The sequence below is a fragment of the Doryrhamphus excisus genome, linkage group LG8 (assembly GCF_037039965.1).
Source record: "Doryrhamphus excisus strain RoL-2023G ecotype Guam linkage group LG8, RoL_Dexc_Guam_v1.1, whole genome shotgun sequence".
NCBI classification, from domain to species: Eukaryota; Metazoa; Chordata; class Actinopteri; order Syngnathiformes; family Syngnathidae; genus Doryrhamphus; species Doryrhamphus excisus.
The window spans coordinates 17,428,909-17,454,937 of NC_136364.1; the positions used below are offsets into that span (position 1 = coordinate 17,428,909).

Here is a 26,029-nt window from a genome sequence, read left to right on the forward strand (position 1 = left end):
AGCTGATGTGAGGACTGGTCAATCACCAGGTACATACACAGTGTGATCATGAATCTAATGTAATTTTGTTGCATTTTATTTCAGAAGAAGTCTTTTTGTTAAAAAGACATAATAACAATACCCTTGCACCCTGTCCAAGAAGACACATGAATGTAAATGACTTGGTGGCGCTTCCCTCCAATAAATCCAAATCATTACAGTTCTACCCGAGGTAAGTGAAGACAACATCATTGATATAACCGAATACTTTTATTATACTGTACATTAATGCGTAGAGTTAAAAAATTAAGATTAACATTGTGATCAAGACTGTGATACTTAAGCATTGCCCCCCCCCAACCCTCACCCTCACTTAATGTGAAATGTAGTCCAACTTCCGCCTGTAGTTTCTCATTTGCCAACCAGTAATTGACTGAATTGATGTGCAAGTCTGGTGGTACACTCCTCCGGTGACTAATTGATGAAAATATTGATCCACCATGGCAACAGGGATCTGCAAATGCAGTAGATGAATTGAACATATTGATGAGAGCCTGGCTCACCAATCTGATGGAGTGGGTCATTTATATGATTGACTGTCATTGATTGACTTCATACTCAGTGTGTGCGTCTCCATATCTGTGTGTTACCATAGGAACCCACAGGGCCTGCATATGGATACAGTGACTCTGGCCCAGCAGGGCAACGCAATGGAAGAAATGTTGCAAAAGCTTAAAGAGAGCATGAAAAAAGAGAAAGGCGAAAGGGGGTGAGTATCGATGGTGGGGAAGTACAGTATGTACTGTATGGCAGTCCAACATTAATTAATACATCAGGAATCGATATGGACAAAGGGTTATGGATGATGCGCACAGAAACATTGCTTTTTGACAACCAGTACTGAAATATGGCAGTGTTTACTTCTTTACTGGGCCCAGGTTGTGTGAAGGCGTGGGCACAGCTGTCTGTTATTTTGATGCAGATACTCCATAAATAATAACTGTTATGATTGTGTTCCATGGTAACTTTATAACCAAACTGCACACTACTGCGAGGGTAGTACTTTATTTGGCTACTTGAGATTTCATAAGAAATGCAGTGTAGTGCTTCTCAAACTAAAAGCAAGAAACATTTCTATCTAATCTATAACCTCACGTAACTTTTGATACATACTCTTTCTAGGGCAATGTGCAGGAATTCCTAATAAGTACACTGTGTGTGTATCCCTACATATGCTATAGTTTCCACATACCGTCTGAAAGCATGCAGGTCACATGAGGTGGGAGATTACAAGTGTCCACTCGAAGGTGTTTGCTTAGTATTAATCCTGTGATAACCTTGCAAAACAGTTCTGCTGCCTTTTTAACATGCATGCATGGATGATGGATGTTTTCCAACAGCTTAGAAATAAAAAGAATACAGTACATTTATCCCTCGCCATGTCATGCTCTGAATTTTACGATCAAGACTTCAAATCATGCATGTTCTCGATTGTTTTTTTTTGTGATCGGGTACAAGTGTGAAAGTAGCTACCCAGTTAGCTTGTTATTTTGTGTCCAATAATGCTAAAAATTGTTTTTAGAAGGTTTTAAACAGGTTTTCTATAACTAAGAAAATGTGACATTTAAAAAGAAGGAATGCTATTTTGCAGAAATTCACTCATCACAGTCCAGAACCAATTAACGGCGATAAATGAAGGAATACTGTATATGTAAATACTGTAAATGTAAGGTGCTGTATGTATCTGTTTTCTATACGATACATAGTAATCTAAATCTATTGCATAACCACAGTAATTCACCAACTATATTTCAATATTTTTTTTTTTGATTGACACACATTGTAGACATTTGTAGTGACATTTCTATAGATCTTCTGGATGACATTGTTCAGGCTACCTGGATTTGAATCCCCATAAGCTCCTTTCTTAAACTCTCTATTCTCCTCAGAACAATAGCAGTACGTATTTGACAAGCTCAACCCCCCCCCCCCCCCCCCCGGGTCTTCAAGCTATGATTCATACTCAAGCTGTGCAGTTGCTGTGTATCTGTGCCATGCACCACTTTGTTTTTCTCTTTGCTTGTCCCCCAGATTGCAGCGCTCCCTGAGTAGATAGATGGCTCATCCTTGTATTAGAGTCAGATTCAGTTATACAGGCTCAAAGAATAGCTGAACAAATGTAGTTTGCTGAAAGGAGGTGTGGTATCACCACTTTGTGATGAGTACACAGGCAATAATAAAGTCAGTCTGATGGCTTTGGGGCAAATGCTGTACATCCTTCTGTGATTGGGTCTGCCCAACTCTCTGCTTTAATGCGGCTTTGTCTTTAGGCTTTGAAGGTTTGTAGATATCTGCTCAATTTTGCCTTGTCCCAAAGTACCATTGAGAATGACTTTGCCCTCACTCTTTCTTTGCTGTTCTGTTTATCTATTGATGCAGATAGAATAGCCAGGAGCCCTAATAGTTAAATAACAATGTACATTCTTTGTAGAGTTGTATGTAGTGTTTTCATATTGTAGTTCATTTACATATTTAGAGCCACCGTGGTATATAGAGCCACCGTGGTATATAGAGCCACCGTGGTGTAGTGGTTACCATTATGGACTTTGGTGCAAATGCAAATAGTAAGCGTCATTGGTATTCATCAGGAAGGGTATCTGGAATATCAAGTGTGCGGATCAAAAGATCAGGAAAAAGCAGAACGAAAGAAGCAAAAAGTTCATTTACATATTTACAATCGTCTGCTACTTGTCAGCTAGGAGACCAGGGTTCAATTCCACCCTCGGCCATCTCTGTGTGGCGTTCTCCCCGTGCATGTGTGGTTTTCTCCGGGTACTCCGGTTTCCTCCCACATTCCAAAAACATGCTAGGTTAATTAGCGACTCCAAATTGTCCATAGGTATTAATGTGAGTGTGAATGGTTGTTTGTCTATACGTGCCCTGTGATTGGCTGTACCCCGCCTATCGCCCAAAGACAGCTGGGATAGGTTCCAGCAACCCCCGTGACCCTTGTGAGGAAAAGCGGTAGAAAATGAATGAATGAATGAATGAATGCTACTTGACCCTTGAATATGCTTGAATATGCATCACTCAGGACCGTAAAGGCTGTAAATGGTTGGCTTTTATATTTCCTGTGTACCGTCCACCTTTGTGAACGTCGTCTTCAATTTCGGAACAACATTTGCAATAAAAGTGACTGCTGTAACTAATATATTACTTGCAGCTCCAATGGTAATGTATGTGTAATTGATGTTCGTGCGCCACAAAGATAGCTCACAAGTAGTCGACGAGTTGTGGTTGCTCACTGAGTTGACGTCATTTCATATGCTCGACCCTACCGCTGGAAGAGAACTGTAGTTTGCTGATCACGTTTTATCTGTAGCACTCTGCCTGCAGCACTCAGTCAGAGTAATGGTTTGAAATGGAACTGCCTTGTGTATATATTGTATGTTTTAGAATACAAGTAAACATATACATCAATTTGGGCTTATTGACTTAATTCTGTCTGCTTCTTAATGCACAGTCTACAAAAAAATCCCACACGGACACACTTTGTGTCTCCAGGTGGAATGTCCTCAAGGGACATCTTGTCATTCTGCACCAGTAGAGGTGTGCCTCGGCTGTCTCCCTTGGCGACAGTCAGTTGCCAGGGCGATGGCACCAGGGTGATTACCTGACGCCCACCCCCGGTGTCAGCATGGCACACCAATGGATTTCACAGAGCTGGCAACTCTTGTCATATTTAAACACACACATTCTCCCTCACACACAGATATTGTCTGACTTTCAGTAACAGGTTGCCAGCTCAACTCGAAATAAACAGCCTTCACAATAGCATAAATAATTCAGCTGCATGAGCATGAATAACTGCCATCTAAATGAGGATTTCTTTTCATGTTTTCACTCTGTAACAGGCAAGAATTTTGAGCATTTGTGCCTTCATCAGGTACATCTGCATCTTTATGACTGAAAAAATACATCTTGTGTGTATATATATATCTGTATCAAATTGTATATGTATATGGATATATGTATCAAACCATTATATCCTTAGGTTCAAGACTTTCGGGTTTGTGGGTTAAAACATTTGTCAAAAGTTCAAGCAAACATTTGAACGAAGGGTAAGACAAACAATCATTTTTGAAATATCCTGTGAAAAAGGACCTGAAGGCTTCTTTCAAGAATGAAAAACATTACACAATAGTCTCATAGGACCAAATCAGACGTCTCTTGATTAGTCTCTGGCACGATATGTTGGTGGATACAATGATGCATAAAGTCCCAAAGGTTTCTAGGTGATTTCAAGTCCGGGGAAGTCGACAGCATCTATACCAAAACTGCTGACACACTAAAACTTCATGTGGCCGGGCATTGTCATGCACCAGAAGTAACCCAGGGCCTACGACAATGCAAGATATCACTGACCCAAGTCCTAAAGCCTACTGCTGGGTTGTTGCCCTCTACAGCCTCCCCTACTTGTTTTACTGATTTTACTTGATTTATTGGCCGTTCTCCTGGTATGACCTTCCCACACTTGACACAGCACACCACGTGGCTACGGCATGTATGGATGTGCCACTCTGGAGGAGCTGCACAATCTGACAAGCTTCTGTAGGTGGGAGATATCACTTTATGCTACCACTATTGATGTCATGCTGATTGTGTCTATTTATTTTCTGATCCATTTCCACAACTTCCACAAACTGATGTAGAATTTTATTGCATTGTAAGGGGTGAAGGTATTTGCTCAATTTTGCTAGCTAAAGATAAAAGCTAAAACAAACACATAGTTTCACAAATACAAAGATACTTATACACGCACCCACACAAAAAAGGGACTAATGTGACAACTGACAGTTAAGGTGGAAACATCGAGTCCGCATATGACAGCTTGCTTTGCAACAAAGGAAAATACGCCTTGATGCCCCTGCAAAGGAACAGACGCCTTGATGCCCCTGCAAAGGAAAAATGCGTTGATGCCCCAGCGAAGACCTGATGCCCCTGCGAACAAAGGAAAGATGCCTTGATGCCCCAGCAAACAAACGAAAGCAGAAACACCATGAAAGACGTTCAAGCAAGGGCAGTGGCGAAAGCTATTGGTCCAGGGAAAGGAAGGGTGTGTTTTTGCAGTTGCGCTGTAATAAGACCTGCTTACTTGTAGGCATACAGAGACTGCAGATAAGCCCGGACGTCTGTATTAGGTATTGTTGTCAGGAATAAATAATCTGGTTCTCATTCTATAATTTGGTTCTTTAGGATTCCCTTATCCTCTATTCGAAACCCACTTAGAGTCCTCAGGGGGAGGGTTTCTACAGTGGGCAGATATCAAAGAAATTTGACACAGTTTGACACAACAAATTGTGGGGTTGCTCGTACACGGCTGCGTACTTTGTAAAATCCAGAGAAGGTCAAAAAAATGAAGACATAATTTTGTTTTGTATGTGCCTTTCACTGTATCTTCCTCACCATGTTGATGCTAAGTCATGGTTTTAAGAAGATGAATCAAGGATTTTCTTGTCAGCTGCTTGACATTTGTTCTCTCTACATTATTCAACGCTTGCACTAAAGTCTCTGAAAGTGCTTTAATGTTGAAATTGATGTTAGAAGTGTTTTGGGCTTTGTCTTTTAAAAAAAATTTACTTTGTTCCGATTTTAGCAGTTAAAGTTGATTGTTTCTTTGACTAACTAGTAAGGCGTCTGTGCCTGAAATAACATAAAGGACAGTTTACTTGAGTGGTGGCATGCAGATCAAACCACATCAAGAAGTCTCATCAAAGAACTACCAAGATATATTGCCCAAACAAGCCTCCCCGTTATGTCTTAACTTCAGCGAATTGAAACTGGCACAAGTAGGATGAAACAAACAAAGCTATCTCTGTGTAATCTGAACAAAAGCGCTACTGACCTGAGACAAAAGATCAGACCTGTGAGACAAGTGGGGAAACACAGATGATGGTGCCTTTTGGTTGAGAGATGAACAGGGCTTCCAAATCCAGATTAAACTGATACTAAGAAATAAATAACAAAGGATGCCCTCAATTTGGAGACCTATGGGGTAGAGAACCCACGGCTTGGGAGCCAGATGTGGCTGTTTTGATGCCTGCAACTGGTTCTGACGCTAAACGTCAAAAAAAATGTTTGCTGACTTTCTTATGCATTTTAAACCAAACATAAATTTTCTACTGTAATGCAGGTGGCCAGAGCCAGCTGTCTTTATGATGTTTTCCGGGTCACACACGAAAACGCCCATTATTAATGGGTCATTGTGTAGCCTACCCGGGTCATTGAGATGTCAAGAAGTAAAACTTCCCTCCATTAATCAAATAGTCAGCTTGCTAATTTTGCAAAACCAAACCTTTCACAAAGAAGGCGCAAAGAAAGGTAGCATTACAGTGCAAAACCATGTAGCACCGAAAAAGTCGCATTAGTAGTAGTTGTAAGATGTACTGGTATATTTATTATTGGATGGCTTCAGTATAACGTTGTTATATATAAAAAACAGAGGAATTCAAATGATTATTTTACACTACAATTCTATTAAAATGATTATATCATTATTACTAAAAACATCTCCCTTTTTGTATTTTTTAGGCATACAGGACTTTTTCAGTGGAAGTCAGGACAACGTGGGTCATTAAACAGAAGTTCTCCAACTGCTAACGCCAAGAAAACACAAAAGGTAACATTGCTGTCTACTTGTGGAACCTGTTCCAAAAATATTACAATTTTAATTCATTTTACATCCATCCAGTACATTGTTCTGGACATATTTGTCAAGCTATGGCATATGGATAGGATGCCTATTGCCTAGGACATTATTGTGCCTTGTTAAGTGTGAATGTGATGCATTTTAATTGTGCATAATTTGTAGTCTTGAGTGTGAGTGGTTGTGCTCTGCAATTGGATGGCGACCAATCCAGTGACCAGTCGCCGCTCGCCCAAAGTCAGCTTGAATAGTCTCCAGGATATCCCCACAACCCTCGGGAGGATAAGCGTGATAGAAAATGAATGAATGGATAATTTGTAGTCATGGATGAAACAATAGGTGATTGAAGCAAAAATAAATTTAGCCGACGGTAACGTTTGTAATTGTCACTGTATCGCAATCGAGCTGCAACCTGCAAAATAGAGTGAGAAGGTGCCACATGTCCTCAATGCAATAAGTGCACGGGACTGAAAACGAACATTTGAATCTGGTGAAAAAGACTTATGCAACCTGGTGTAATGTAGTGGTTTGCTTTGTTTGCTTGCCTGTCGCTGCTGAGTCACGTGACAGTAAATCAAACACGAGAGCGAGGGCTAGCTAAGGGAGCCTTCTCTACATTGTGACAGCAGAGACACACAGCCATGTTGCATCTTGAATGAAACCACTGCAGTCCCAACTGAAGTGTAAATATCGATCGTTTTACATTGGTCTAGAAATCACAATAGATGTACACACAAAGTAGTTAGGCCAAACCAACTCCCAATGTTTTTAATTTAGTCATGAGCTACATTTTCCATACAAAGAATTACAGACAAAATGTCCAAGCATAAACAACCTTTACGGCAGAGTTGTTTTGCTCCAAGCTTCAACAAATCGTTATCACTGGTTTGTGTCTTGTCTCTAGCAACTGTCAGCAGGCAAGGTGAAGATTCGAGTGCTGAAGGATGAACCTTTAACAGGTAAGTAGTTTTCTGCCATGGCATGGGGCTTTAGCTGCAGGGCTTCAAATGGATATGCTCTTCAAAATATTGTATTTTTAAATAACCTGGGAGCAAAATCTTTCTTGTCTCCACATGGAGGTTAATATTTAAAAGGAACCCTCACTGTTCTGACAAGTTTGCCTTGCAAGGTAGAACATTTATGAGCATTATAAATACATTTAAGTCAGATTAAAATCAGTTTAAAGGTTTTAGATTTTTAAATATTTGAAGGTATGTCAACTATGCAAATATTACATTGCACTCCTGGTCGCTCAATATTCAATCACATTTTTTAAGCAATTTGAGGCTCCAAGGGTAGAAATGAAAAAATAAACACGTGCTAACATTACCTTGTCTGGTTGAACCATGGATGCTGATTATTACTATCCTCAGTTGCTACTTTTTATAGCCGTTTGTTGCCGTGCTGGTGTCTTTTGTCAAATGTGTCTATTTCATGTGGCCAATGGACTCGACACCACCACCTGGTCAAAATTTCAGAAACGTTTTACTCTCGATGGCCGGAAACACTCATTGTTGAATCACTGTGTCTCTGTCTGTCCAGTTCCACCTCATCTACCGTTGTGTGAAACCTGCTGTTGTCCTCAACCAACAAGACAAAAGAAGCTAAGCGGATCAACCTTAGGACAGGGTGATGCCACAGGTGATGGACAGGTATGAACAAACCCATGTCCAAGTCATTGATTGGCTGGTAGCAATCACATTGTTCTGACATACATATGGGTGTCATGCCAGATTAAGTTAGTTACTGGCCCGATATTGACATTTAAAGGTAATATCTGCCCACATCTGTATCATTTTTTTCCCGACAATGCAAACCAATAATGTTTAGTAGTAACAGTGTAAGTGTAATATCAGCACTCCCAAAGAATTTACCAGTTCCATAGAAATTGTGGGCATGGTTAACATTCTATCTACCAGTCTTACTCACAGTGTCTTTAAAGAGTAAAAAAAAAACATCACACAGCAATTTAATAGGTTGATAGTAACAGACAAGACACTACAAAAAAATAATTCAGAATAACCATCAACTATGTGTACTCTAAACATGTAATTTATCAGTTATTTACAACAACAGTACAGCAAAGCATGCTGGGGAACAGGAAGTGCTGTTGTCAAAAACCATATATACATACATAGCGCTGATTTTACTTACGTCTATTTCACCGCCATATTGGATGTGGCAAGGATGTGCTGTAAGTGAAGATACGTCAATTTACTTAATTTCATTAAGTGTCTTTCCACAAAGAAATTTCCTGTTTATACATTGCATAAAGGTAAGAATTGATGACATTATTTCTACCGTGCATCTCTCTGAAAAATACATTTGATGTTCTTTTCGTAGATTTACACAATACATAATAAAGATGAATTAGATCATTATTAAGTAACGTATGTCACACAGCTGTTATGAGTTCCAAGAGAAAGGGGATAAAATGCTGTCACTTTTTTAATTTCAATAACCCATTGAGTTTTTTTTTTATACTATACTGTCCATTCTCATGACCTATGCCTCACTCGCTTGTCGCTTTTTCTTTATAAATTCTCACAACTTGCACTTTTTGACATACAGTATTTCATGCGCATATCTCCATCATGCTGTCGCTGGTGTTTTAATTTCTTGTTTTGCCTCACTGTTACTGTGACATTACTGTTGCCGTTGGAGCAATGTTTGTGTTTGCGCTGCCAACAGTTTAGCTGGAGCCACTCATCGATAATCTAGTGATCTCTCATCAGAGCACATCAACAGAAGACAGGGTTCCCTGCAGCAATGACATATTCAAACCTCAACGGGGTAGCACCCACAGTGAGATTGGTGTTGATGCCGAAGTTGCATTGTAAATGGGAAAAGCGCTTCATCTGTCTTCTGACTTCACTTCATAACCACCTTACACAATTCTGCATATGCCAATACACCTGTGTGTAAGAAGTATGGGAATGTAAAATTGACAGTATACACAGTAAAATTATTATTTTTAGAAATAATAGATACAGCTTTGCCTTGCTTTCGGTAATTGTCCTTTTGTTATCACCACCGCCCACCAGAGCAACTGGTTTTAACTCATAGACTACACTTTTGAGATGCATGCGCTGCATTCACACAAAACTGGGAACTAATTTCCTGTAGCATGGCAGTGCAGTGATGTGCTGCTTGTTGCCTGATAGCATGCCCAATCCCTGGAGAGTGGCTGTAATTCATCCTCAGGCCTGAGAGAGGAAAATAAGGGCCAGCTTTATGGGACCATTACAAGGCAGTGTTATACTTGTGTAGGCTTGCCTCTACACTGCCGATGTGTGCGACATACACACTCACAGGTATATCAGTGAAAAGGAACATATGAAGTAAATGCACAATGACAGCTACACTAAATCCAAAAAATGAATACATAGTAGATGTTCTTGGAGGCCAAACATATAATCCGAACAAAATCCAATCCTAAATTTGCAAAAGTTGAAAGTGTACAATTGTGTAAATGTGTAAACAATGCTTGCAATGTCACCTTGCCTCTATATGCCCTGTCATTTTAGATGCTGATGCAATAACACTTAAAAAAAAAGCAGACTTGAAGATTAATTCAGACATATGGTTTTTTTTCTCTCTCTCTCTCTCTCTCGAACACACACACACTGTCTGACTCAATTTAGCATTTAAGCACTTCTGTCAAAGTTTATTTGTCAACGTTGGGTTTCCAAGACAGGAAATATATCCAGCTTTTAGCCCCTATTCATAGTAAACGGTATAAATCTTGTATCCACACAGATAACCTTTGTAATAATGGAAAAAAAATCCTTCTATACAAGTGTGTATTTTCTCGACAACCATTCATTCAAGATGCTTGAACTGTGTTCGGTGAAATTCTGAGCTCTTGATAGAAGTCATTTCTGAGAAACGCCTAAAATATCAATTTTATAAAATAAACATTTATAGGTCTTGTGACAGGGGACTGACATCATGATGACAGCAAAACATTGTGAAACTGCAAAAGATGACCACAAGCTTCACTAAAAAGCAGCATGGGGACGTCCAAGGAATGCTCTGGTCTTTTTGTGAAGAATTAGTGAGACCATTGGTTGGCAGCGTCAGTCTGTCAGTGGCAGGTCAGACTGGGTTTCTCATTTAAGTTGCTTTGCGGTACTGCGGTAGACGCCCACTTCATTTTGAAGTGCACACATCTCTACTCTTATTCAATCACGCTCAACTGTGTATTTTGGCAGTGTACAAAGGCTAGGGATTATACACATGCTGCTGACGCATGCATCTCTCGCTCTTTAGCTAATCCTGTGTCATTTGTGTTGGAAAGAATGAGAGCGAAGGGCACAGAAGAAGAGAAAGGAAGTCAAAAAGAATATTAATTTCAGAATGATGTACCTGATCTGACTATAGTTTCCGAGTGGTTGCCATATTGGCTTCATAGGCAGGAGATGAAGAAGACCTGGGTTCGAATCTCCACTTGGGCATCTCTGTGTGGAGTTTGCATGTTCTCCAGGTACTCCGGTTTCTTTCCACTTTCCAAAAACATGCATGTTAAATTAATTGGCGACTCCAAATTGTACATAGGTATGAATGTGTGTGTGTGGATGGTTGTTTTTATATGTGGCCTGCGATTGGTTGGCGACCAGTCCAGCGTGTACCCCGCCTTTCTGAAGTCATCTGGGATAGGCTCCAGTGTACACTCTAGTGAGGATAACTCGCATAGAAAATGAAAATAATAATCTCTTCCAGGGTCAAACTGTTGCCATCATGAAACCCTTACTAAGAGTAATTGCAATATTTAGTTGCCAGTCTAAACCAAAAAGTTAACCACTGAGTTAAAAAACAAACAAAAAAACCTCCATGGTTGTGCACCTATTTGTGTGTGTGGTTCGTTCTTGACATCTTCAACAACAGATGAATAGTTTTCATGTTGGTTAACCTCATTCTGTGTGTGGTCAGTTGTGCTTAATGAAACAGAATAATGAGTTTTTCCTGCGGTTCAGAGAAGCTAACCAACATCAACATTCAAGAAGTCTGCTTCCTATTTTATCATTAGTATGGATATACCTGAGCTGTTTGGTATGTGACCAACAAAATATATTTGTTGTTGCCTTGTGGTGTCAAGTTCTGAATGTATTTTTATTGGAATATAATGCTATGGATGGAATTTGAGACAGGCTGGAACACACTGGAGTGTGCACCCTTAGCGTGCTGCTGTGTCACATGGGGGGAACCGTAGCAACGGTGCATGCGATGATAGCTACTCCGTCACACTTGCTTTTCCAGATTAAATGAATTTTGTGACATTTCTAAATAAATGTAATATATAGTACTACTATAATGTTTACTTCATCTTTATGACAATTTTTTGACTGATGCGACTGATGCACTCCAGAGCGGTCATACAAATGCGGAACCCTCGCGGTACCCGGTTTGAGAATGTATTATTTATACCACGGAACAAGGATAATGTGGATAAACATTCAAACTCATTGGCAGTTCTTCACAAAAGAATTGAATTTCTCATCCATTTCATCAAATGCAAATGCCTTAGTACATGTCTTAAATGTCTAAATACACCTTTGAAATTATTCAGTACAGGTAGCCTACAGTTAGTAGGGTTAACCTACATTTAGCACAATTTCCAATTGAATTGCTCGCCCGAATTGATATAGTATTGAGAAACAGATCTATTTATTTATCTGAACTCTACAGACTGAACTGAAAACTGAAACCAGCGAAGTGCAACAAAATGGAGAGCAGTGAAGCATAGAAGCGTATTCAAGAGTCGAATTGCATGCTGAGTACGATAAATTCATAAATGCTCTCAGGTCTGCACTGATATTGAAAGCCCCCCACCCCCAAACAGTTCACCCTAACCATGCCTGATCTGATTGCTGATTCTTAGCTCTTAAGGTTCTCCCCAAAACATGTAGGCTCAATGTCATCAATTATTATATTATTTCAATATTGAACAAAGCAAAACATGGCACCGTGTTACGTCTATTGCCGTGAGGATCCCCCTAACTTTTAGTTTTGATCATGCTAGGATTGTACAGTTAACTGAGCTCCCATAAAAATATGTTGAGACAATTAAGTATTTACTTCTGCTCAAATTGGCAATTGCATACACACAGCCTTGAAAAAGCTCATTAACTGTCCCTTCTATTTGTTTTCTTCAACTCCTAATTATCCAGCTATGTGGTGGCAGTACACAGATTAAATTGTCCACAATGCTACATCACAAAATGTTTTTTGGGACTGTCATTTAATTTGTATTTGTTTTACAATAATGTTACAGTACTAGATACATTATATTTTGGCTTGTTTTTTATTTGAGTGCACCTCTTTTTTTATTACTGCAGATATTTGTTGGAGGTTATGGACAAGACAAAAGGGTGGAAATGACTAAGAAAGAACCCGATATGAATGTGAAAAAAGCTTTTCAAGATTGTCTTCTTGGTGGAGAGTATGATGAGGAGTCGTCCGCAAGATCTTTCCAGGATGCTCTCAAACAGTGGAGAAAAGAGAGATCTATTAGTGCTGGAGAACAAGTAACTACGTGGACACAAACAGGTAAGAAATGCCATAATATTTATTTCACTTGTATATCATGACATACAAACACAAATTCTCAAGACACTTTACAAATGGAGCTTACCCAGAACCATGGTCATCATAAAATTATCCAATAAAAGCGGAGAGGGTGTACCAAGAGGACCGCCGGAGGTAGAGTAAATTAAACAAACCGTTTGGGTCGGAACCTGAAAAAGAGGGCTTTTTATGCTCATTTCTCGGCCCTATTCCAGCTGTATTTCTTTGAATTTCGTGCTTCCTGTGAAAACAGTCTGTTTTGATTTATTCCACTTACGGCCCGTCTCCAGGAACACCCACTCAGCTGTGGTTGGTCACTCCCGAGTTCTTAGAAGGACTTCCAGTGTTTTGCCCACTAGCTGCGAACCCAACTTGACAGAGGTTGATAAAAGCTATCGGAGTTGATACGCCGATTTATCTTTTTAAAATGTCTGCTTTTAACATAAAGCCATATGTAAGAATTTTAGCGTTACGTTTTCTATAGCATCAGCAATGTGGTGAATGCACATTTTTTGCAGGACCACCGTTAAAAAAAAAAAAAAAACTCTGATAGAACCACTAATTGTAGTGGGAAATGGCAATTAGCAACCCCGCTCCCTGTATGCAAACTCTATATTGCTACACAGAGAACTGATTTTGCTCCATGACTTACACAAAAGTGCTTGCTCTTCCGACTCTTTGACACAACCAAGTAACGTTGGAAAGATGTCAGACTTGAGAAAGATTGTCGGCTAGTCCAGATGCATACTGACCCATGTTTACCAAACAGTCCAGTGTGAAATGCTGTTGACAGATTACAATTGATTTATTTTGCTGGTAGGGAATCAGGAACTCTAACCACTTGTGTCAGATGGTGGTGTCTTTAGGATTTATAAACAAATGTGGCTTTCCCTGACACCTAAAAACACTTTGCGAGCAAAGTAAGCAAAGAAGCAGAGCTTTTGGGAGTGCGGGGGAAGCAGAGTTTGGGGGAGGGCAGAGAGTGTATCTCGCCTACAGCCATGCCCATAAGGAAGCCCGCTCATCTGGAACACAAAGGAAGAGTTTTGCAACGCTCTCTGAAAATTTAGCGTTTTTAGTCATTCCAAACTTCTTTCAGGGCTCACTTTCAAATGCGAAAACCTCATTATCTGAAACTTTGGCAGCGTTTAACACAAGAATACAACATTCTAACTACATTTATAGGTCAGAAAACTGGAAAAAGCTTAAAAGGTTCACTTTAAATGTGCATGTCATAGAGGAAATGCTATAGTTATAGGTTTTTATTGAATAGCTTATCCAGCTTTAAAGGCAGTAGGTAACACTTTACTATAAGGTACACAAAATACAGAAGTTAATGAGTAACGCATCTACCTAACCTAACCACTACTCATTAGTTATTCACTACTTCCTCAGTAACTACTGTGTGTTTGTGTACCTTATTGCAAAGAGACCAATATGTAAAATTATAATAGTATGCAAGTTATAACAACATCAGTGACATTTTTTCAAAATACGAAAAATACAATTTTGTCATTCAGGTGGATCCTCAGAGCATTATTAATTCCTGAATACTTCTTGACTTTGGTTTGTTCCAATTTTGAATGAATTATTGTTTTATTAGAAACAATGGAAACAAAATGAATATGTTCCAGTGGCTTAACTTTTGGCACAAGTTTACATTTTTCTATAATTAAGATGCAAATTACATATGAAACAGCTGGAGAGAAAATGCAAGCATCCTTATGAAAATATTTACATCAACTTGAAATAATTAACCCCCGCTACCTTGGAAATTGGGAAACTTAAGTACTGTAGGTGTAACTCATGAAAATGGTGAAATTATTACACTTCAGTGATAACCAAGAAGAGCATCCATAATTGAAAAGGCTGTTCTTGTTACAAAACACAATGCACAATGCGGAAACTTGTATTTAAACTTTGTTTTTCACACTGTTTGTGATAATATATAGCATTTATATAGCATTTATTTACGTCTTTCTTGCTACATCAACTTGACATTCTCGCTCCTTTCATTTTCGCCAAGTCTTGAGTGCTGCTCCTCTCCTGGCCTGTACTGTGATGTGTTGAGAGGCCTTCCGGAAAGTGCTTATCATTGCAGTAAGAAAAATAATCCATGGTGGTTGCATATTGAAATAATGAGAGAAGTGTTATGGGTTGGCCCCTCCACCATGTGTGAATGTATTTGTACCTCTGCATCAGGCCATTTTTTAAGCCTTTCAAGTTGCGGGTCTGCATGTGCAGCAGAGCGGTTTGTCTGCCAGTTTGTGCTATTAGTGATGTTAGTCGAGGTTCTGTGTGTCGAGGTGTTTGTGCTTTTTATTTGGCCTCCCATTTTCTCTGCCTTACCGCTAGGACAAACTCTGTCCCTCTCCTCATTCGCTTTATTCTGCAAATTACTGCCAGCCCCTTCAGCCCTAATTATTTCTGTCAAGCCACTGGCTCTCAGGTCCAATTTAAAGCTGCCACTGTGGACTTCAAAAGTGTGGAGAGCAATCATATCGTTTTTCTTACCTCCATCTGTACTCTTGGTGTTGTATTGTATACATCTCGTTCTTATTCCTTATGCATCCGACTGCTGTCTGTCTGTGTTTTCGCACTTAAGGTGCAATGAAAAGGTGTTTTCTCACTTGAGGAAAAAGTTGTTTGTTTCCTATCCTACTTTTGTGTGACACATTCCTTCAGCTTGGCTTTTTTTCTTTTCAATTTCTTCTAACCCAACTTCATTGTTGATTCTCTTCCAGTATCAATGCCTGGTGTAGCAGTCCAGGCTGACTTTCCTCTAGAGAGAGGCCATGAAGGACAAAGGGAAAGCTGGGGAAATGACAAGGTACCCATCAAGGTGGAGTTCCCGGAAAGCAGACTCACCTACATGGACAGGTTGCTTCTCAAGAAGCATCGCAGGTATAAGTTTTAACATACAAAGTTTTACTTGTGCTGTTGTCAAGACAACAAATACCTTACTGTTTCTATTATTTATTTTATTATTAGTCACTTTCAGTTCTCCTGATGTGCTTTGACAAAGACTAAGCCCAAAGGAAGTATCCAATATAGCCTTGAGTCATAAAAAAAGCAACAATTATAAAACAGTGACTTCCACTTATGTGCTACTGTAAACAGGTCTACTGGAGCCAAGGGCGATAAAGTGTAATGATTGACATGTAGACCGGCCAATGACTGCATGAACAGAGATGAGAGATTCCAGCCACTGACAGTATAGTCTCTATATGGTATAAAGTTTCTATATTCAGAGAACAAATACAAGAAGACAGATTGGACCTTGACTTAATTTAGTATCACGGTTAGTGTGATTTATGTTATTATAACAACAAATATTTTTGTCTGACTTCATTTGAACATTTACTGTATGTAAATGCAGGATTATGTTGCAATTTTAAATAAAACTTGAGTCGTTGAATGCTTTATTATCTGTGTTTTATTCCATCATGGACAGTTCATTACACCTGATTTTTGGGTCTTTGCGTTTATAATTTGCATGGTCTGTTTTACTCGGCTTTCCCCAATAACCAAAAAGATGTTAGGTTAATTTCCCGTCAGCTTCATTGAGCAAACCTCTCACCCGTTTTTTTCTCATTTGTTTCCACTGCATCTGCCTTTCCCAACAGTCAACTCTAATTGTAAAACAGGCGTGGCTTCCATAATTGCAACTTTTTCTTTCTCTAAGTGACTCCTTTTGAGAGAGTAGCCCACCGGAGACTGGGCCAGATGTGAGGAGCGCTTGAGTCCACTTGAAGGCCCACCGACTTCCTGAGCTGGACTGCTCTAAGTCCTTAGCTGCACCAGCCTTTAGCTGAGGAACAGAGCAGGGAGCCAATCTAGTGTGCAATAAGCCCGCAGCCATGATGGAGGCAGAGCTTAATGAAGAGACGGAGAGACTGACTGGCTGGCTGGCTGGCAGAAAAAGAGTGAGATGCTGAATTTTAACAAGTTGCTGAGAGTGAAGGAAGGACAGAGTGTGAGATGTTTTATAGATGTCACTGAAGTGGAGAGGGGTATTAGAGTCGTAAACACCACCAGTCCAGTGACTTGGAGGATTGTCAGGCTGATTATGGGAATTTGCCGGGCAGTGCAGGTGAGGTTAGTGAGCACCTTCCTCAATCAATGCCAGAGTCAAAGTATCTGTGATCAAGGCACTGAACCTTTTAAAGAAAATCTGTACAGCCCGAGGTCTCATCTTGACTGCACCAATGTAATCTTTGAAAACGAAATCCACCCTACTCTTTGTGATCTTTTTCAAGGAAGTCATGTATTATTACTATTTTTTTTTAGACAAGTTATATCAAAAATATTAAACCTTCCAAAAATATTGTAGTGAGGTGTCCATCCAAGATTTCTTTGAATCAAGATTACTCATGAGTTTTATGAAGGATTATTGTGCCTATTGTGAGATCTTTCGAATCCTTGACACCGAGTGACCAGTGTGGAATACTACATCCTGTCTTTCAATGCATCTTTTGAATGTTTTATATTTGTATTTTAGTTCATTTAGCCATTTTTATACTTGAAAATATGTAATATTAGCTTAAAAATGCACATGTTTTCACTAATAATAAGCCAGATTCAACTACATAGTCGCATTATTTATTAATGAATATAGTGAAGCCATGAAATTAGAATCCAATGAGTGACTATATATATTTTTTGACACAATACCCTGCAGTTCTGTGGAACCTGCTTCCAACCGATGATCCTCACAGATCCCTGCAGCCTGCAGTCCTGATGAAATAATGAATCACACCGTCTCATGTATAATTCCGCAACTTGGCTTGATCATAAATCAGAGATGACCTCTAAATGATCTACATTTTGGATTACCCTCTTTCACTGCTGCTGCTTGACACTTTACCTGAGCAAAGTTACAGTCACAACGTCAACAGTGTCTATTAAATAGCATTTTGTTGGCAGTCCTCCCATCATAGACCATTAATTAGTTTAAAAACCCATGATGCTAAATACCCAATACAGTATGACTTCTAATAAAATGGGAGACTCATCTTTGTCGAAGTCCTGCTTCAAATGACAAATAATGCTGATAAGTGGAGTTAATACAGATTGATCAAAATCTTAAAATAGCTAGAATTTCGATTTTGTTTGAATCTTAATGAGGTTTTAAGTACAGCTACAATATGCAAAAGTGGGAGTGTGACAAAAAGCACTTTGAAAAAGGATTTTACAACAAATTGAAATAGGCTGTTTTAAGACAAGAACAAAACAAAATTATCAGCTGGACTCAGTAATGAGTAGCTCCACCATTCTTGTTAAACACTTCAAAAATTGGTTTGGGCATGCTTGATGTCTGAAACTGATGACCATTTTTGTAAACTTCCTTTGCCATCCATCTCCAAATGTTCTCTATGGGATTTAAATCAGGGGAGCACGTGGGATGGTCCAAAAGAGTGATGTTATTCTACCCGAAGAAGTCTTTAGTCAAGCGAACGTTACCACATAGACGAGGGCCCTCAGTCCACCTTTCAATGTCCCATGTTTGATGCCCCCTGGCAAAATGCATAATTTTGCAATTTTTCAAGTGGTTTTAGGACTTGGATCAGGTCTATATATGCATATCATAGCTGATGTCATGCTCACTTTGTAACAAACCATTTGGGAATTAATCACATTTTATTAATTGATTATATTGTCCAAGACGAAAAATACAACCAACCAACATATCGTCTTTCGCCCCTCCGTTTGAATTATAAATTCATTGAACCGATGCAGACAGTGAGTCTCCAGGCAACGGTGTCTTGTATGGATAATGGAAAAGTGAAAGATGAAGCACAGTGATGACAAGAGGGACAGCGATTAAATATCACATACCGAGTCCATTAATTACAAAGACAAATAATAGATACATTGGCATGCCTGTGCAGAGTAAAGGCTGAAGAAGTGGATACACAGAATGGGCAATATTTCACATTGCGGTTAGATGGTGCTCTCACCGGCCTTGCACTTTGCCCTGCTTAGAGAAACGAAGTTGACTGGAAATGTAAAGCGAGGCAGTTTGAAGGACAAGGGTGAGCTGTAAATGTGAATAGTTAACCCTAAAATTAATTTTCTGTGTCCATGCGTACATTAACTTAAAGAGGACCTATTATGCTGACTATTAGGTCGTTTGTATTGAGTTGTAGGCTCCTATAGAGCAACTACACACAATAACCCGCACAGAAAACATTCTACTGTATATCTTCCAGAATCATCTGCACGTATTCCAGCTATATTTCCCTGGATTTTCATTGTTTTCTTTATACAGTGGTACGAAAAAGTTTGGGCACCCCTGATAATTTTCAAGATTTTCCTTTATAAGTCACTAGTTGTTGGGATCAGCCCTTCCAGTGAAATATATCACATAGTAGACAAACACAGTGAGAGATGAGAAGGGAAATTAAGTTTATAAAATTGACAGAAAGTGTGCAATAATTATTTAAACACATTTTGATTTAATTTGTACTTTCCAGAACCCCATTTGAGGATAGTCATCCATTATTGGCCTTCTGTACAGCTTTGAAACCTATGAATGATGCAAGCAATGAAGAGGAACAGGCAAGCAGCTTAACAGGTAATGAACTCCCCCCATTTTTATGCCCCATTAATGTACAGTAATAACAGTTATATGCACTTGTTCTTTGTGCTGCTTATACCCAAATGAGTGCTCAAACTAAACAAACATTTAAGGGTGTAATGGGCTTGACAGATGACCCACACACATAAATAGAAATGCATTAGAGTTTAAACACAGAACGTTATCTCCTGAGTGGGTTTGATGCATTGTGCCCGCCTGTCCATCTGTAACAGACTAATGTATAATCACAGGCTCTGATTGTGTGGGCAGAGGCATGTCGGGGACGACTCATGCCTGACAGGTTGCACTTTGCCTGGGTAAGAAGATGGACAAGGTAGACAGGGCAGTGGGGGTTTGGGTCTGCATGCCTGTCTGATGCTTATGGCCTGTCAGTCGTCAGTCAGAGGAGTGTCCTATGTGTTTGGCCCCCAGCGGTAGCTGTTAGGAGACAGTTAGGCCAGGGTTATTGCTCCCGGAGCCTTAGGACGCTAAAGGCTGTCAAATGTCTCTTTTATCTCATCCATCAAGATTCACTCCAATCCTGAACTCATGCAGATCAGCAAGGTTTTATCCACCTTAATCCTGCGTCATAATATATTTTCTATAGCAGGGATATACATATACAATTCAAAATGATCCTGTCGATAAAAACGTCTACAAAGCAAGGCTGGAAATATTTCACAAAGCGCCGCTGGGACGAAACAAGCAGGAAAAGTAGACTCAAAAAGCGGTAGCATAAAAAAAAAATGATTTCCCAGTATCAACTCCTCAAACAGCATAAAGTGAACAATATACACAAGAACGAGATTCGACGTAGCGAGAAGAAATAAAAAATAGCTATAAAATAATGTCAGAATGATTGGTGAATAGAACCAGTTGTTGTCTGTGTCTCTACCTAGCGCTTAACTCCCAGAAGTCTGTGGGCATGGACAACACAGATGCGTGTACGTTGTCTTATTGAAGTATACTTAAGTACTAAATAAGGATAATTACAAGATCTGGGCTAGACTCAAGAATATCTAAATTTTGGCTCTGGGAGTGAGAGTAAAAATGAAGCTGTGGCGGTACCGTATATTATAATGTGCAACAAATCAAAATAGAAAGCAGTGCATTCATTAATTATACAAAAGAAAGCCAGGTACTAGGGGTTCCAGGGCATATAGTATAGGGCAGTAGTTCAATGGCCCAGCAATTGAGTGTCCAAAGGGTCAAGGATGAAGGAAGGGACTTGAGTTTATATGGAAGGCTAATGAGTATTGAGCAACAAGAGGGACGGAAGAAAAGTGAAGGCTCGCCATCTAAACCTGGTAGTGCTTGTCTGGTGGCGCTGACTCCACCACCAGAGAAAATGCGGGGTAGGGCATTTAGCTTCTTAATGCGGGACCCAGGGTGACGGGTTCCCAATGTACCTGGCGCCAGGAATTGAGCCCATGGGGGGAGTGGATGTAGGCCAAATACTTATGGTTGGTGAACACCACAAAAGGATAAGTCAAGCCCTCTCGCCAGTGTAACCAGAACCACAGCCAGAAGTTCTCAATTGCCAATGTTGTATCTGGTTTCAGCCACGGTCAAGTGACACAAGAAGAAAAAAGACAAGAGTGCAGCTTCCCGACGGCAAGAGACTGCATCCACCTCAACCAGAAAAAGGTCCTCAAAATTACTAGCAACACATCATGTATCTGATTTTTCTAGGGATGAGCCAGATACTTGTTATAAACGAGTATCCTTTATGGATAATGCATTTTTGCTGGATAAGAGTATGAAACATTTCGTCATTATCCGTATTGAAATATATATATAAAACATATACAGTGAAGAAAATAAGTATTTGAACACCCTGCTATTTTGCTATTTCTCCCACTTAGAAATCATGGAGGAGTCTGAAATTTTCATCGTAGGTGCATGTCCACTGTGAGAGAGATAAACTAAAAAGAAAAATCCAGAAATCACAATGCATGATTTTTTAACAATTTATTTGTGTGATACAGCTGCAAATAAGTATTTGAACACCTGAGAAAATGAATGTTAATATTTGGTACAGTAGCCTTTGTTTGCTATTACAGAGGTCAAACGTTTCCTGTAGTTTTTCACCAGGTTTGCACACACTGCAGGAGGGATCTTGGCCCACTCCTCCACACAGATCTTCTCTAGATCAGTCAGGTTTCTGGGCTGTCGCTGAGAAACACGGAGTTTGAGCTCCCTCCAAAGATTTTCGATTGGGTTCAGGTCTGGAGACTGGCTGGGCCATGCTAGAACCTTGATATGCTTCTTACGGAGCCACTCCTTGGTTTTCCTGGCTGTGTGCTTCGGGTCGTTGTCGTGTTGGAAGACCCAGCCACGACCCATCTTCAATGCTCTGACAGAGGGAAGGAGGTTGTTCCCCAAAATCTCACAATACACGGCCCCAGTCATCCTCTCTTTAATGCAGTGCACTCGTCCTGTCCCATGTGCAGAAAAACACCCCCAAAGCATGATGCTACCACCCCCATGCTTCACAGTAGGGATGGTGTTCTTCGGATTGTACTCTTCATTCTTCTTCCTCCAAACACGCTTATTGGAATTATGACCAAAAAGTTCTATTTTGGTCTCATCTGACCATAAAACTTTCTCCCATGACTCCTCTGTATCATCCAAATGGTCATATGCAAACTTAAGACGGGCCTTGACATGTGCTGGTTTAAGCAGGGGAACCTTTCGTGCCATGCATGATTTCACATCATGACGTCTTAGTGTATTACCTACAGTAACCTTGGAAACGGTGGTCCCAGCTCTTTTCAGGTCATTGACCAAGTCCTGTCGTGTAGTTCTGGGCTGATTCCTCACCTTTCTTAGAATCATTGAGACCCCACGAGGTGATATCTTGCATGGGGCTCCACTCCGATTGAGATTGACCGTCATGTTTAGCTTCTTCCATTTTCTAATGATAGCTCCAACAGTGGACCTTTTTTCACCAAGCTGCTTGGTAATTGCTCCGTAGCCCTTTCCAGCCTTGTGGAGGTGTACAATTTTGTCTCTGGTGTCTTTGGACAGCTCTTTGGTCTTCGCCATGTTACAAGTTAAAGTCTTACTGATTGTATGGGGTGGACAGGTGTCTTTATGCAGCTAACGACCTCAAACAGGTGCATCTGATTCAGGATGATACATGGAGTGCAGGTGGACTTCTAATGGGCAGACTAACAGGTCTTTCAGGGTCAGAATTCTAGATGATACACAGGTGTTCAAATACTTATTTGCAGCTGTATCACACAAATAAATTGTTAAAAAATCATGCATTGTGATTTCTGGATTTTTCTTTTTAGTTTATCTCTCTCACAGTGGACATGCACCTACGATGAAAATTTCAGACCCCTCCATGATTTCTAAGTGGGAGAAATAGCAAAATAGCAGGGTGTTCAAATACTTATTTTCTTCACTGTACCATGTTGAAGGAAAATGCTCATTATATATTTACTCTTGACTGGCCACAACATTAGGTACACTTGATGCTGCACAAGTGGCATTGTCAGCTAAGCAGGAAATGTACACTGACCATGGCAAAATATTTGCGTGCATTTTGGACATAAACAAATCAAAGTTCCACCAACTGTAATTGGTGCGTTTCCTGAGTGCTTTGACCAAAAAAGCTGCAAGAAAATAAGACAACTATCAATCCATAACAGGTGAACAGAAAATGCACCCATTCAATTCCAAGCACACAAAAAAATATTAATAGGTCAGGGTCTGTATAGAGAAGCCTATAAAGCCATCCAGACAAAGGTCTGTCCGAGGTCCACTTTTCTTTTGCTTGAATGTAACATGATTTTGTAAAGGTCGTAAAAGGTTTGTAATCTAGGCATTTTTACCAAGCTCACAAAAACATAAGTAAAGGGATTGGTTGCCCTTGAGACTTTGAGACATGAAATTGTATTTTTTTTTGTAAGAAATGATTAAGTTCAACATTTTAATGGAGTTCTTTGCCACCGTTTTCACCCTTCAAGGCAACTTTGGTGGAATATGAACCAAACAAGCAGTAGAATACAGCTGTAGAATATACTTGTACAGAGGCGTCAGCTCATTTATACAGGCAGAAATTAATTTTAATCTCTGTTATCTATGTTCATCACATGCATCTGTCACTTCAGTCACATGTACAGATAATCAAGCCAAGAAGAAAAGGGCACATAACTGTAGGTATGACTGTATGTGTTTTGTTTTGAATACAAAAAATATTCTGTTTGTGCAATACCGGAGGAGCCACAGTGCATAATGAAGATGAAGAATGTAAATGAAGAATTCCACTTGTTCCCCTATTAGGGTTTATTACTTTTGGAATGAACTGCAGTCAATAAGCAGACGTTATTATAAATACTTCCCAGGGAAGTTTTGCAGTAAACAAACAGCACATGCAATGAAACATTGAAATAAATTAACCAATGTTTAACATTTCAAAAAAAATTATTTGTCACTCTGACCTCCAGACACAGGAAGCGGCCCTGTACGACTAAGAGCTACATCTCATAGCAACATCGCCACCATGTTCATTCCACCATATGTCCACATGGTGATGTCATCAACCAGCTTTGTTTTCTTTCTTTATTCCCGGCCTTGCTTTTGCTGCAACAGGGCTGCACGGTGGTCGAGTGGTTAGCGCGCAGACCTCACAGCTAGGAGATCCCAGTTCAATCCCACCCTCGGCCATCTCTGTGTGGAGTTTGCATGTTTGCATGTGTGGGTTTTCTCCAAAAACATGCTATGTTAATAGGCGACTCCAAATTGTCCATAGGTATGAATGTGAGTGTGAATGGTTGTTTGTCTATATGTGCCCTGTGATTGGCTGGCCACCAGTCCAGTGTGTACCCCGCCTCTCGCCCGAAGACAGCTGGGATAGGCACCAGCACGCCCGCGACCCTTGTGAGCATAAGCGGTAGAACATGAATTAATGAGTTTTTCCGGCCACAATATAATTTAATGTGCATGCGTGGTGGTTTTTATTTATTATTCATGCGATTTTTACATCATGTGATCACATAATCAACCAATACGCTAATTTTGTTTCCTTTATACAGTGTTGGCCATGAAGAATAAGCCATCATACTCCAGTGCTGAGACTGCAAACACTTCAACTTCATCCTCAAAGCCACAGATGTCCACTTCCTTTCCCACAATCCACAAATCAAAACGCCAGTGTGGTTCCCCACACTCTCCATTATTTCCACATCATCGAACTGAGATCCCAAACACCTCCCCAACTTCTCTTTCGTCTTCTTCCTGATCTTTCTTGGCTAATCCCATATGAGCATATCTCTCCCTTTACACCATTTTTTTCTTTAAATTCTACCTGCAGTTTACTGCCCAATGCCTGCCTATTGAAGCCATTACAAAAAGGCTCAAGATCACCAGTCCTCCCATAGATGTTACAATTATCTCAAGTTACTCCGTGAACCAATCCCATCACTGACATGTTCCCAATCACCAACAAGCAATCTAGAAACCCCAAACCAATCCCACCAGGAGTCTCTCCTTTTGCTCTGGTCAGCTTTATCACCAAAATCTTCCAGCACAAATTCATCTCCACCATCTTTGAAACTACTTCTGTCCAGCACAACTGTGGTTAGTCACATCCCTGTGAATAAACACGACTCCAGTTCATCTTTAACATGTGATGATGCTACAGACTTTATGTCCTCTACACCAAGTGTTAACTCACTTCCGTCACACTTCTTGAAAGGCAGACATTAGCTTTGGACAGTGGAAAGATGGAGAAGGAGGAAGACATTTCAACAGGTATGTGGCTTGGAAATGTTATCGAATTATTCTTATTATTATTATGTAATATTCTCCCTGCCTAGGATGTACCAGATAGTGAATGTGACATGTTCAGTGACAGCTTGGATTTTCCTGCATGTGATGATGAACTGGGAGAGAATCGAATTTGAGTCCTGAAATGGATTGCGTTCAACCTTAGAGATTCTACCCTAATAACAGTTTTACCATAAGACATTTTATTAGTTTGAGAGGACATCTTTCCCAGACGACATAAAGTAGACTTTATTGTTGTAGCTGACCTGATTTGTTGCTTCACAACCTTATTACTTTCATTATTCATCAAAAGCGGAGCCAAGGCGGGAGGTGTTAACGGTGCAAGTCCTGTAAAGGAAAAGAACAAAGTACTTCTATTAAAGTACTGTAATTTATCCCTAATGACCTATAATGATTCC

The 26,029-nt window shown here is 39.9% G+C and overlaps 1 protein-coding gene across 5 annotated transcripts; it reads left to right on the forward strand.

Moving 5' to 3' along the window:
• On the forward strand, positions 1-26,029 carry zbbx (zinc finger, B-box domain containing). 5 transcript variants are annotated; one of them, XM_078792932.1, is made up of 9 exons: positions 1-211; positions 635-748; positions 6,571-6,658; positions 7,593-7,644; positions 8,228-8,337; positions 13,024-13,234; positions 15,997-16,156; positions 19,729-19,829; positions 24,878-26,029. In XM_078792932.1, the coding sequence occupies exons 1-9, from the start codon at positions 147-149 to the stop codon at positions 25,081-25,083; spliced, it is 1,107 nt and encodes a 368-aa protein (XP_078649058.1). In that variant the 5' UTR covers positions 1-146; the 3' UTR covers positions 25,084-26,029. The 5 variants fall into 5 exon arrangements, with proteins under 5 accessions (XP_078649058.1, XP_078649057.1, XP_078649059.1 ...); XM_078792931.1 differs by having other exon boundaries at positions 2-211; positions 7,590-7,644; XM_078792933.1 differs by lacking the exon at positions 24,878-26,029 and adding an exon at positions 21,395-21,595 and having other exon boundaries at positions 25-211; positions 7,590-7,644.